This window comes from Pleurodeles waltl, chromosome 3_1 (genome assembly GCF_031143425.1).
Source record: "Pleurodeles waltl isolate 20211129_DDA chromosome 3_1, aPleWal1.hap1.20221129, whole genome shotgun sequence".
Classification (NCBI taxonomy): Eukaryota; Metazoa; Chordata; class Amphibia; order Caudata; family Salamandridae; genus Pleurodeles; species Pleurodeles waltl.
Window position 1 is genome coordinate 45962790 of NC_090440.1, and position 14356 is coordinate 45977145.

Genomic DNA, 14356 nt, shown 5'->3' on the forward strand with positions numbered 1-14356 from the left:
TGTGGTGCTGCACCTGCTTTACTAATGATAGCTACTGCGTTGCAAAGTGGGCAGTTTCTTCTGCCATTTGTTAAAAACAAGGGCTCCCATTTTGCCCCACTGCCCTCACTTCCATCTCTGACTCTCAAACAAAGGTGTCGCCTCTGCTTAAATTTTTCCCTAGAGTGGGTCATTGCGGAGAGGTCCAAAATAACTGTGAAACAACAAGTGCGCACTGGTTCCTCATGCAAGCTACGAAGGATAGTAAATAGCCATTATTGGGATTTGGGGGAGAGGGGGGCTGCAGGGATGGGGCTAGTTGTGAAGGAATAAACAACGCAGATGGCTTGGGATGGGAATACAGGGGACAGACCAGGATGTGGGAGGATAAGAAGCAACAAGGTCGTCAGTACTGATGGCCTTCTGCTGCTGGCACTGTGATTATGGCATGGGAAGAAGAAGAAGAAGATTTGTTTTGCTCAATCACAGCGCCAAGAGAGAAAGGACCCTAATCCATGTGACTCAGTGCTTGATCTGTGCTCCACTGCATGAAAAAGAAGTTATGTCTGGCATGTACTGCCCAATTAGATGGCAACAAATGAGTGACAATGAAGCCCACAAATAGTAAGCAAGGGCAGGGCTCTAAGCCCATTACTCAACACAAGTCTTGCAATCGAGAGCTCCTGCGCTACCGCATGTTTACGCAGACAAGACCTTAAAAAAAAATTAAAAAAAGAGGAGAGAACGCCAGAGGCACTGGCTAGTGTTGGCATTGAGTAGACAGTAACAGCAAACAGGAGTTAATGTTAAAGGCAAGGAGACAATTATACATTTATTTTGATTTAGCTATATGAAATGGCAGTGGGTAGAGTTATTGAAACTAACTCATAAGCCAAATCCTAGAGTTTCCTATAAGCTAAACACAAAAAAACCCAAAAAGGCTATTTATTGGGTTTCTACTGTGCAGAAACACACTGAAGAGCATCAATGTGCTTTATAGAAGATAAAATACATCAACAGCCATGCATAATCTGCATTCTTGTGCAGAGGAGTTGGCAGTAATATGAAGAAAGAAGCTATATGGTAGTTGATTCTTGAAGAAATAATAACTGGGGGTGAATAAACTTGCTGGTGTTCACAATTCTACGTCTATGTTCTTGGCAGGAAAGGTCACAGGACTGTTTAATGGTGCCAGTAGGCTGAAGCTATGCACCGTTTAAAAAACCCATCATCTGACAACAGATTTATAAAGGGAAAAAAAAGAAAAGAAAAGAAAAAAAACACACTGGGTAGTGTCTTACCCATACAATGGGCAATTACTGATTCTGCCAAACTATGGTCTACAAACAGGTATAGTTCAGCAGTTTAAGGCTGTATTTTATTTACATATTCTATTGCAACAGGGAAAAAGGCTCTGAGAAGCATGCCTGTACAGGAGATAAAGGGATCAGATATTTCCCCCAAAAAATGACAGGTTATCTCTGTGTGCGATTTTCTCTTGCTTCAAAGGAGGGACCACCCCATAACATTGCAGTGAAGTACAATCTTGTGAAAGCAGGGAAGAACATTTTCTTTATAGTTAATGGATTTACTGCTTGGGTTAGCAAACAAAAGTGTGAACACAGGCATTTTCAAAGATGCAACAAAAATGTTAGGTCCTTCTTAAAAGTATCCTTTGCAAACCTTATCTTCTGGCTACTTTTCTGAGGTTAAGGGCTAGCTCTGCTAATGCTGTCTGTTCATTAAAGGGGATGTACTTTCAGCTTCATTGTAAGATCTTTGTAGGACACCTGTGGTCAACACACATCACACAACTATTACTAAACACGTCCCCCTACCATAACGGCAGACGTATTGGCTTTGCTGAGGCTTAATTAACAAAGCTCTAATTTTCATACACTGCATTTTAAGTTAATGATTTTCACAGTGCTGATCTAGCAAAAAGTTAAGTGGATTTGAAACATAACAGTAAGCACATGCATAAACCTGTAGCTATAGAGTTTGGTAAGCCCAGCTGGCAGAATGTAGCTAAATCTCCCACCAGGACACATAGGCCATCATGAAGGCAGTTCACTCAGGGGCTCTCAACTGACCGCTGCCCCCACCACATCTTCAACCATGTTGCACCCAAGATTAGCCTTGAATTTACCGCAACCTCAACCACCACCTTCCCAGAAAACTGGAAGCATGCAGAGGCCAACATACTCTTAAAGAAACCACAATTCAACAAAAATTACCTTAAATGCTACTGATCTATCTTACTGTTACCTTTCCCAGTCAAAGTTGTGGAGAAAGCAATCAACTAACAATTCGCCAAACACCTGGATCATCACTTATTCCTTACTCCTGAACAGCCCACAAACGAGGTTGCACAGCAACTACAGCACCGAAACGGCCTTTATCGCATCCACTGACAAATATCCGCTCCACACTAGATTAGTGACAGCTGCACTCATCCTCTTGGACCTCTCCGCAGAATTCAACACAGTCTCAAACCACACGCTAGTATCCTGACTCCACCACACCAGAATCAAGGGACCAGCACTCGCATAGCTCACAGTCCAAAAGCAATGTCAGTTCAAGATCCGTGCACACGTATTCAAGACACTACACAACACCGAACCTTCCTATCTCAAGCACTGTCTCCAATTCCACCAAGCACCTTCTCTCTCTCAGTCGCCCACGCACCCCGCAGAAGCAGAACTGGAGGCCGATCCTTCTCGCACCGAAGTGTTGGAATGACCTCACCCTCTATATTGGGGTCTCCACATCACTGCTGAGATTCTGGAAGAAGCTGAAGACCTGGCTCTTCAACAAGCACACTATTCCCTCCATAATCCTTAGCCAGACTCAACACCCTCCTAGTACCTTAATATCCTCATGGGTGATAAGCTGTGCTCTACAAATCCACTAACTTATCTTAACTTTGTAGTGTCTAAGAAACATTTCATACTCACCATAGGAAAAGGTGCCCAGGCTGGCACTATATTTACCACTGGGGGGATTGTAAATTTGCCTCGCATCCCTCTTTGGCACTGGAGATGTTTTTTTAGGTGGTGAGCTGGAAGTTGTGCCTTCACCGGTCCTCTTGAGTCTGTAAAGTAAAAAAACCAAGCATTTGCAATGCAATGGGTCTCATGTTTGCTCGCGTTAGAGCTACTAGCATTGTAAATTCCTAACTGGACTTTTCTTGCCACACAAACTGAAAAATACAAACCCCCCCCAAAAAAAAACAGTTGACATGAGCGAGCAGATTCAAAGCACTGCTGTGAGCGTGGAGAGCGACAGAAGGAAAAAAGTTCACTCGCAGTCAAAATTATCAACAAAAGTGCAGTTATCCATGTAACAGGGTCGATGGCCAATGTGGTAACAAAACAGCCTTAAGGAGGGACAAAAGTAAAGCAGTTACCAATGAAAACAAAGGATTTTTGAAAGGCAAGCCCATGAACGATTGATAGTGATGGGTGTGCAATGGGTGTGGTTAAAAGCCCAGATAATACCAACATGTCGGAAAAGGAGTGCTTGCGCGCTGCTATGCTCGACCTAAAAACAGCTATGAGATTTACTGTACAACCTGTATCTGTTCAACGGAGGAACCCTAAATGCCACCAAAATGATTAATATGGACAACTCAGTGCATGTGTGCACGTGGGGGAGGGGGGTCTCAAATACACAACAAATTTGTTTTAACACAAAGATGTTGTCACGAATATACGTAACTTCACATAGACTGTACTGTCAATTAGAAAGGACAAACAATACATACACAGCAAACACTGCCTCTATTACAGATCGTTCAGAGCAGGATATTGAAACCCTCCTGATGGCAAACTTAATGGCTAAATTACCTGCCTGGGTTTGTATGCACACTGCTTGCAAAATTGTTTTGCTGCGTAAGTACTACTTCTTTTAGTGCAGCTCTTATCCCGAATCCTGGACTGACTAGCCCCCCCCCTTCAAAGGCAGTGGAAATGAGACATTCCTCATTAAAAGCTAGAAACTAAACCTGGAGCAGATTTTTTCTACTCCAAGGGCCTGATTACAACCTTGGCGGATGGGATACTGACGGATATCCTGCCAGCCGTTTTACAAGTTCCATAGGATATAAAAGGAACTTGTAATAGAGCAAAAGGAATATCCGTCACGTTGTGAGGGAGTATCCCATCCGCAACGGTTGTATCAGCACCTATGAGTCTTCGAATTTAATTCAAATGTTTCCATTTTGTAAAGCGATCTAAACGACTTGCTTCAGCCTACCACAGTGCAATCCTACGGCCAAATATATTTCTATGTTCTGGCCTACTCCAGCTTGCCCTTAGGTACCCAGAAAAGCAGATGCCTAGGTGAAAGTTAGAAAAGTAAAGAAATATATTTGTAAGTATGGCTTTTAACTTGTTTGGTGTTTGAAACCAACTGCTGGAGTGATCCCTTGAAATTTGTTTTGCACATTAACATCAGCAAACGATCACAGGTGGAGGCGTGCTGTTTGAAATTCCTTGGCTCCTCTAGTACAGCACAACAGTGACCACAAAAAAAACAAGACATAGCCCTTAAAATACATATTGCATAGGCTTCATAATACTTCTCACTCAGGTTATAAATCTCACAAGCTTAGCTCTAGACGGCAGGGCTTAGACTCAGCCAAGCACGCTGCATACGACATGTAGACAGCTTAACTATTTTCAGGTCACAATGGTCTTACAGATTGAACCATTACAGAGCACAGCACCTGCAAAGGCGGCTCAATCATGTATTCTGTCAATCATTCTGGATAGTAATACACAATAAAAATGCTTACCCAGAGTCAGCCTTTTGCACAGGTTTCCATGACAGCGTCACAGTGCTTTTGTAGGATGGAGGAATGTGAAACAAATCCTAAAATAGAAAAAGTACAGCGATGTAAATCCTATAGTCTGTAGTTCTCAGTCTGGAAAATAAGCATTTAAGTCTTCAAGTGATCTCACTTTCCTACTGTAGGAAAGTAGCCTTTTTAGCTTGGTTACCCCCACTTTTTGCCGGTTTGTCAGTGTGTTTGACTGTGTTCACTGGGATCCTGCTAACCAGGACCCCAGTGATTATGCTCTGCCCTTGTAAACTTGGTTGCTGGAACCTTTTTCACCCCACATTTGGCATACTGGTGCCCCCACTTAAGTCCCCTAGTATATAGTACATAGGTAACCATGGCATTAGAGTACCAAGGGATCCCCCATGGTCTGCAGCATGTATTATGCCACTCATGAGGAGCACATGTAAAGTCTTCTGCAGGCCTGCCATTGCAGCCTGCATAAAAGGGTGCATGCAGCCTTTTTCACCTTAGGTCACTCCAAGTCACCCCTATAGGCAGGCCCTCCTAGCCCAGAGGACAGGGTGCAAGTACCTGTGTGTGAGGGCACCCCTGCACTAGCAGAGGTGTCCCCACGAACTCCAGTGCCATGGACTTCGTGAGTGCAGGGATGCCATTTTAAGCATGTCCTGGACATAGGTCATTATGTCCAGCTACATAATTGATACCAAACATGCCTAGGTTTGGAGTTACCAACATGTCGGAAACATACCCCAATACTGTTGCCAGTATTGGAAGTATCATTCTATGCAGTCTGGGGGCTCCTTATAGGATCCCCAGGATTGCTCCTACCAGTCTTCAAGGCAGCCCCAGCTGCTGCCACCCCTCAGACAGGTTTCTGTCCTCCTGCTGCTGGAACAGCTCAAGCCCAGAAAGGCAGAACAAAGGATTTCCTTTGGGGGGAGGGGGGTTTACACCCTCTCCCTTTGGAAATAGGTGGTAGCCTCCCCAAGCCAATGGAAAAGCACATTTGGAGCTCTCTGTGCATAAAGCAGTCTACACTGGTTCAGCGACCTCCAGGACCTGCTCTGGTGCGAAACTGGACAATGGAAAGGGGAGTGACCACTCCTTTGTCCATCACCACCCCAGGGGTGGTGCTCAGAGGTCCTCCAGAGGGTTCTTGGGTTCTGCCATCTTGAATCAAAGGTTGGCAGGGACCTCTGGGAGCCCCTGAGGGGCCAGACCAGGAAGGTGATGTCATAGACCCCTCCTGGTAGGTGGTCACCTGGCTAGGTGACAAATCCCCCTTTCAGGGCTATTTAGGGTCTCTCTCTTGGGTGGGTCCTCAGATTCAGCTTGCAAGATTCCAGCAGGACTTCTCTGCAACCTCTACTTTGACTTCTAGCCACTGGAACTGCGACTGGACCCTCCAGGACGAGACAGTCTGCATCCTTGAAGGCGGCTCTTCTTGCAACATTGTTTCCACAGCTCCTTCCAGCTTTTGCAACATTTCCCCAGCTGTGCATCCTCTGAGGGTGGCCAGTCTTCAGTCGGCATGAGAAGGAAACTCCCTTGGAGTGAAGGAGTAACTTTCCCTGCATCCGCAGGCACCTACTGCAACAATGACTGGCTGCGTGGATCTTCACTCATCCTGAGCTGCTTGAATCCTGCATCATGGAGCGGAGTAGTCCTCTCTGCCAGCTGTCCAACTTTGGTGGAGGTAAGCCCTTGCCTTCCCACGCAGGACAGTACCGCTGTGCACTGTATCTCTTGCAGCTGCCAAGGCTTGTTTACATCTCCTCCAAGGGATTTTCAGACTATGTGTAACTCCAGCACTCCTTCCTGCAACGCTCAGCCCTCTGCATGGTTCTCCTGCGATGTGGGACCCTTCTTCAGTTGTGCTGCATGGGCTCTTCTGTAGCTCCTGTGTCCCGCTTCTGTGGGACGCCCTGTGGGTGCTGCCTCTGCTCCTGTGGGCTCTGTGTCGCTGAGAGTCCCCATGACTCCCCGCTTGAGTCCTCCTGGGCCTTACTGTACCTCGGCAGCTCCACTTTCCGCCAACCGCGACATTTGCCTTTGCCAAGGCTTGTTGGTGGAATTCCTGTACCAACACCCGCCTGCAATTTTTCTTCCAGTGTGGGATGTCATCTGCATCTCTCAGGAACTCTTCTCCGGCTCCAGGGCTGCAGTGCTGGCCTTTTTTTCATCACCGTCAGCCAACTCCTGCAACTACAGCTGGGTGGGTAGTAGCTCCTACTCCTCCTGGACTCTACTGTGGCTCACGGACTTGGTCCCCTCTCTCCACAAGTCTTCCTCTCCAGGATTTCCACCACTGACTTCCTGCAGTCTTGTCTGGGTGTCTTTTCCTTCCTTTTGGGTGGTATGGGGAAATTCCAGTGATTTGCTCCTGCTTACCTGTTCACGGGGGTAGTATGTTGTTTACCTCTGTGGTTTTCTAGTACTCCCAGCTCCCCCCTATACATTCCACTTACCTAGGTGGTGGTGGTCCTGTGTTTGCATTCCGTTCCTCTCTGACGGACGTTTCACCGCCACCACATTCTGAACACCAAAGTGCACATCTGCTCAAGCATTGCAGTGATATTTTTAACCATGGATGCAATAGGAGTCCACCCACCCCCCTTTGTACCACAAATGATAACTGGAGAGGAATTCATAAACCCTTGGTGTACTGTCTTGTGATGGGCATATTATTTCAATAAATTTGTCCTTAAAATAGGTTGGCAATTTTCCCCATCTTGTCAAACATTTTAATACTTGCCCAATATTCTCCCAACAAGGATTCCCCACTGTCTCATTGTACCTCAAGCCATCACCTGCTCAGACAGTGACAGCATTAGACAACACAAATCCACTGGTGTCCATTTCAAACCTGGCACAGAAATCCGATAGGTGATCACTTGAACTTAATTCGTCACTATTAACAATTTGTACACTCAAATCGCTTACTTTTGAGACTGTGCTTAGAAAAGCATAAGCAGGCCAAAGTGCATGACCCCCGCTGCTTCATCAACCAATGCCATCAAATATTCTCCAACTAAGATGCTCTCAAACATTTAGAATTCAACTTCAAGCCCAGAGGTGTTCAACTCGACCCCTAACTTACCACAGAGAACTCCTATTTAAGGGAAAGAGGATATTTCAATGGAAGGTGTGATATTGACACCGTCTGCACCAGTTTTGGAAGTTACAAATAACAGAACTGTTTATCACTTAAAGTTGTGTTCAAATTGTGTCACGTAGTTCCAGAGTGTCTTAACAAGGGACTAAGGAGGAGCCCTGTTAAACCCCCATACCATCACATAAAATATCAGTTTACACATCAAGCAGCATGGGTGGGGCTAGCTATTTTCTGTATTCAGAGTGAAACCCTTTAAACCCCCTTCCCACTACAGTGAATTGAAAAATGATTTGCTGAAATAGATATTTCAAGAATGATCAAGGGCATTCATTACAGCAATGAAAAGTAATAACACACAAGTACAATTGAAAACTCAAAGTCAAGAGAAAGCTGACCTTAATAAGGACGTTGATGTTATTTGTGATCTTCAGGGCCACTACTTTGATTTTGTTCTGTGGAGAAAAAAAGAAAAAGCAGTGTCACCAACAAACATCGGTACTATCTTTTAACCCTCATTGTGGCACTAATTTGTTCAATTTCTCTTCGAGGGGACCAGTGAAAAAAGTGTAGTCTGCTAGCATATGTATATTCATTGAAATACCATTTGCATTTCTTACTGAATATAAAAACACAGAAATAATCACATCTTCATTACAAGAAATTACACCACAGCTGATTTGAAATAACAGAATATTTTAAGTCTTTTTCTGCTTAAGGCATGGCTCAAGATCACGTCACCCTGAAGTCAATAACGCATCAAGGTAAGAGTTCACTGTTGAATTGTTTTTTGTTTTCTACTGATATAATCGTTGTGTTATTACCAATTAATGTTTTCCATTTCACCTGGGGAGGGGTAGTCACTTGAACCATTGGTTTGTAGCTTGCTGTCCTCCAGATTCAAGTGAGCTACACTTCCTGTATGCATGTGTGCCTACTGTAGATTAGTATGCTGTGGAAGAACCGTAAAGCAATACACCCAAATTCACTAAGGTGTTGATGGTTGGGGGTGGGTGAAAAATTCCACTCTGTCGGCAGAGATCACAGAGTTTTGCCCACTCTGCGTTCCACTTGGAGAGTGGAGTTCTGGCAAAACTTTGCGAACCACCACGTGGCTAACGTTAAGTTGACGAGCGCGAGTGAGAATCTCCATCCCCTAGAGTGATTTGTGGGCATCAGAAAGTCTCCTGGAGAAATCTCAATGCAGGTGGTCGCAGCAGGTCATGACCATTCACGATGAGAAAGCTGCTGCTTGAGCAGAAAATCTACTCGAGCAGCAGAAAGAAGCAGCGAGCAGCATGGTGCTGTTTTCACAGCGCAAAACGAGCTCCAAGTGCTAAAAAAAAATAAAAAAAAATAAATAAAAAAAACGAGCAGCGAGACGTACCTGAATTGCGCCCCCTTGCAGAATTCCACTGAATCTCATAGTTTCTATGTAACTCTGTGGAATTCTACAGAGTAAAACTGCGGATTCCGCCCAGGCCTGGTGGTGGTGCACACAAAGTGAGAAGTAAACTATGTTTGGAGGACCATTTACTTCACTAAATACTTTTTTTCTAAACCAGCCAACATAATAGTGTTCAGTAAAAATGTGTATGGACTCCTTGCATAGTGTGAGCTACCGATTATCCAAAACAAAAAAAATATTCAGCCTCCTTCTTGCTTCTGGGTGCGGCCGTGATGGAGCTCAGAGGGCCTGACTGGCAGACTCGTATGTAGCATGAAAAACAGTTTGTGTTGTCAATGTAATACTAGGACAGCTTATCTAACTATGCATCATACCGTGGGTAATTCATTTGCCTAGTGGATGTGCAGTGTTGATAATCATCTGCAAGAAGTTTGGGTGTCTATACAAAACTGCTGTTCATGTTGGTCTTCAACCAAACAAGCCTATCCATCGTAAAACTCTACCTTGAAAAAACAGGAAACAACACTTTCTAAAATAGCTTGAACAAAACGCTGGTCTCACGAGTATTTGAGGACAATGTGTAAATCCCACAAGGAGCATAACTGTTATTAGTGTATAGTAGACCTAGAACGGATTTCTAAAAAAAAGGGATACTGTGTGTTTTTCTAGGTCTGCAGCAACAAGAAACAGGTGAACACTTACAATGAACCAGCTTGTTTAATCAACAGTAAATACTTTACAATGTCTAACTCAAGACATAGTGAGTCAGTACTATGTGAAACACAAGTGACTAGCCAAGTCAAGCGAGCCACGTAGCACACCCTTGCAAACTGTTCTTGCCCATCAAACAGACTGGTCATTCATGTACGAGGCCAAATGCAAACACTGTAGTATCCAAGTCTCATCACCTTCCATGCTGTTGGTCACTGTGTCAGCTGGGAAGGCAGGGCGCTGGAAGGAGAGAAGGCATGTGTGTCTGCCACTGGCGACATGGAATGAACACCTGGGGCTTGAGGCCCTTTAAAATCGTATCCTTTCATGTTGATTCCCATACAATGCTGCCATGTAAGAAGAAAGTACCGCAGAGGCCGCGGTTCTCGGAGGGCATGCAGCCAGTGCTGAGCCACTCAATTCCCTCTGCGTTGTTCTTGGAGGACCCTATTACGATCTCACACGGACAGCTAAGGAGAAATCCTCCCGAGAAGCATCATCAGAAGGCGAGCACTACACAGGCTGTAGAGGAGTGGTGTCATTACTCACTGCAGGCCGTGGGGAAACTAGTTGAACCAGAGGGAGCACAACATAAAAGGGCAACTAGGGTTTTAGACAAACTGCTTCAGGGGACGAGTAGAGAAGCTTCAGCGCGTGACCAAAAATAAGTACTACTGTGGGCAAATAATCAACTGAGCGTCTGAAACTGTAACACTGTAAGACAATGTTAAGAATGCGTGAATTTGTGGAGTTCCCACTTAGTGACAAATGTGAAAAGAAAAGATGATAGACCAAATGCTGAGCAATGTTAAACATTCACTCCCAGTCATGGAGGATTGGGATGGGGATGCGGCACGAGCAACTGCCAGTGGCTGAGATTAACTCAATAATTCCATCCATCACCTGCTTGTTTTTGAAATAGGATTTATTAAGCATGCAGCTACTCTGAGGGGAGCCCGTGGACAAAGTCTGATTAGACTGCAGGATCACTCGAGCCTAGGCAGAGTGAACATCAGTGTTTTAAGCTGGTCACAAAACAGTGAATATTCATATTGGTAAAGTGCAGCCTCTGGTTGCACATACAGAGAAGTAGGGATTTTAAAGATAAGCTGATACTGATCAGAGGTAATGAGCCGGTGTGTACTCCCAGAACCAGGAATGCATGACGGCAGGTTCCAGATAATGACCAAACATAGCATTCGTTAAAGACTTGTTTTGAAGCAGAAAGGCAATGTGCATTGGGTAAATGTTGAATGATGGGATCCTTGCTAGCACGGTGGCGTTCTGACACTCACTTGGTGGCCTAGCTCAAACTGGAGGTCTTCCGTAGGATGACGAATTCTATTTTGTCAATGTTGAGTTTAAACTTAACCAGGTGTTGTCTGACTTACTGTCAGTCTACTTTCAGGGTTGTTATAACACCACTTTGAACAATGAACTGAGCGCCGTCAGCGTTAGCAGAGGCGAAATCTGAAGGAGAGAATATTGGAGATAAGGTTGATATGATTTGTGAATATGAATGCAAAATTCTGAGTCAGCAATATGCTACAAGGAAACTATGCAAATCATCATGACAAAACAAAGGGAAAACACTGAAGTGCAGCCATCACACTAAGAATAACGCTAGGTGATGGCAATAACTCCCAAAGAGGGTTGCAGTAGATGGTCATGCTGTCTTTGTCCACTGTCATCTTGCGGTTGTTAAAAGCAACTGTCAGGACAGTGTCCATCCAGTGCCTTGGGTGTAGCAATGCTGTGCAGATTCCAAGATTCCAGACATAAAGAAAGTTCTTGATTGACTGAGCATTAGTTTATTTTTTTAATGAAATGGGGGAAAGGATATAGACAAATAATTGTCCATGGTCCAGCTCCGGAAATGATACCACTAGGTCTCCTTAGAGTCTGAAGTGACCTCTATGTGAGAGAGCTTTTGTATATATCAGTAACAAATGGAAATAGGGTACATATTGCACTAATAGTTCTCACGGAAAAGCGATATGAAGACAGTCAGATTTCATAGGAAACAGTTTCCTGTCCACAATAGTAGTAGACAAAGGAAAAAAACATTCAAATTACTACATAAATGGGGAAGACTAATGAGAATAGAAGGAAGAAGAAGTGTCTAGGGATGCCAGATAACCAGAATTAAGTTTTCAACTTTGGTACAAAGTCTGTAGGAAAATTGGAGCACAGTAGAAAGGGCTTCTGACCTTGCCACAAGGGATTGAAAGGTCCTTAACAATGCGGAAGATTCTTCACCACGTTGTGAGCGCAAAGAATACAAGTGACCAAGTCTACTGACTAGGCTTTGCCTGCCCATGGTTGAGGATGCTTCTGCAAGAACAACACTCTCAGACACCATCTGGATAAGGCCAAAAGTTGGCATATTAAAAGTACTAATAAGGAAGGGAATAACGATCTAGTGACTTTTTTGTAACCAGGCTCAGAGGTTCTGAAGCTTAAGTGTTTTAGTGAGGGTCTAGGAAAAGGAGGCACAAACAGCAAACCCCTTTCAGTTACCACAATCCTTTTGCTGACTGGGGAACTACATGTAATATAAATGCAGTCTTGTCTCTCTGCGCCAAGTGATCAGATTAGGTACGAATACACTGCAACCTGCTTCAGAAGCCGTCCATTCAGGTGGTGCCTTGATGTAAAAAGTGAAAAGAAAACACAAAACAAGATATTTTGGAAGTCTGCCAAATCTGTGCCATAGATGTTTAAGCATCTCCTGCACACAGGTCGGTCTTTTACTCCCATTTACAAAACACTTTACAATGCTGTTCCAGCACAAACTGGCCATGTGCTCACAGCGTAAAGTCACTAAACGCAGGCATCTGTACCAAAAACACGGACAACCACAAAGTAGGGTCCAGCAATTCAGATGGAAAGCAGGATATCTTCAAGCCAACAATCTGTATGCTGGAAGGCAGGGTGAAGCCACACAAAAAGATACTGGACAAAGGTTGTTGGATGGTTTTAAGTAGCAATTTCTATTTCAATATAACCACAGCTAGGAAAAAGAGGTAAAAGTGGTTTGTCTGAAGTGAAAGTCGGCAAAAAAATGTCATGGATACTGTAAGGAAATGCCTCCTTGGCATGGTTACCCACCTGACTTTTTGCCTTTGCTGATGCCAAGTTATGATTTGAAAGTGTGCTGAGGCCTGCTAACCAGGCCCCAGCACCAGTGTTCTTTCCCTAACCTGTACCTTTGTCTCCACAATTGGTACACCCTGGCATCCAGGTAAGTCCCTTGTAACTGGTACCCCCTGGTACCAAGGGCCCTGATGCCAGGGAAGGTCTCTAAGGGCTGCAGCATGTGTCATGTCACCCTGGGGACCCCTCACTCAGTACAGACACACTGCTTGCCAGCTTGTGTGTGCTGGTGGGAAGAAAATGACTAAGTCGACATGGCACTCCCCTCAGGGTGCCATGCCAACCTCACACTGCCTATGGCATAAATAAGTCACCCCTCTAGCAGGCCTTACAACCCTAAGGCAGGGTGCACTATACCACAGGTGAGGGCATAGGTGCATGAGCACTATGCCCCTACAGTGTCTAAGCCAAACGTTAGACATTGTAAGTGCAGGGTAGCCATAAGAGTATATGGTCTGGGAGTCTGTCAAACACGAACTCCACAGCACCATAATGGCTACACTGAAAACTGGGAAGTTTGGTATCAAACTTCTCAGCACAATAAATGCACACTGATGCCAGTGTACATTTTATTGTGAAATACACCCAGAGGGCATCTTAGAGATGCCCCCTGAAAACATACCCGACTTCCAGTGTGGGCTGACTAGTTTTACCAGCCTGCCACACACCAGACATGTTGCTGGCCACATGGGGAGAGTGCCTTTGTCACTTTCTGGCCAGGAACAAAGCCTGTACTGGGTAGAGGTGCTTCTCACCTCCCCCTGCAGGAACTGTAACACCTGGCGGTGAGCCTCAAAAGGCTCAACCCCTTTGTTACAGCGCCACAGGGCATCCCAGCTAGTGGAGATGCCCGCCCCTCTGGCCACAGCCCCCACTTTTGGCGGCAAGGCCGGAGGAGATAATGAGAAAAACAAGGAGGAGTCACTGGCCAGTCAGGACAACCCCTAAGGTGTCCTGAGCTGAAGTGACTAGCTTTTAGAAATCCTCCATCTTGCAGATGGAGGATTCCCCCAATAGGATTAGGGATGTGACCCCCTCCCCACCGGGAGGAGGCACAAAGCGGGTGTAGCCACCCTCAGGGCTAGTAGCCATTGGCTACTAACCTCCCAGACCTAAACACACCCCTAAATTGGGTATTTAGGGGCCCCCAGAACCTAGGAAGATAGATTCCTGCAACCTGAAG

At 45.0% G+C, this 14356-nt stretch overlaps 1 protein-coding gene across 1 annotated transcript in view; it reads right to left on the reverse strand.

Annotated features, from left to right (window-relative positions):
- API5 (apoptosis inhibitor 5) overlaps window positions 1–14356 on the reverse strand; it is a 65999-nt gene that overhangs the window by 12345 nt on the left and 39298 nt on the right. The window contains exons 11-13 of the mRNA XM_069221811.1: window positions 8297–8353; window positions 4778–4854; window positions 2937–3073 (exon numbers count right to left, since the gene is read on the reverse strand). Of these exons, the coding sequence (XP_069077912.1) occupies window positions 2937–3073; window positions 4778–4854; window positions 8297–8353 (271 nt within the window). The remainder of the gene's footprint in view (window positions 1–2936; window positions 3074–4777; window positions 4855–8296; window positions 8354–14356) is intronic.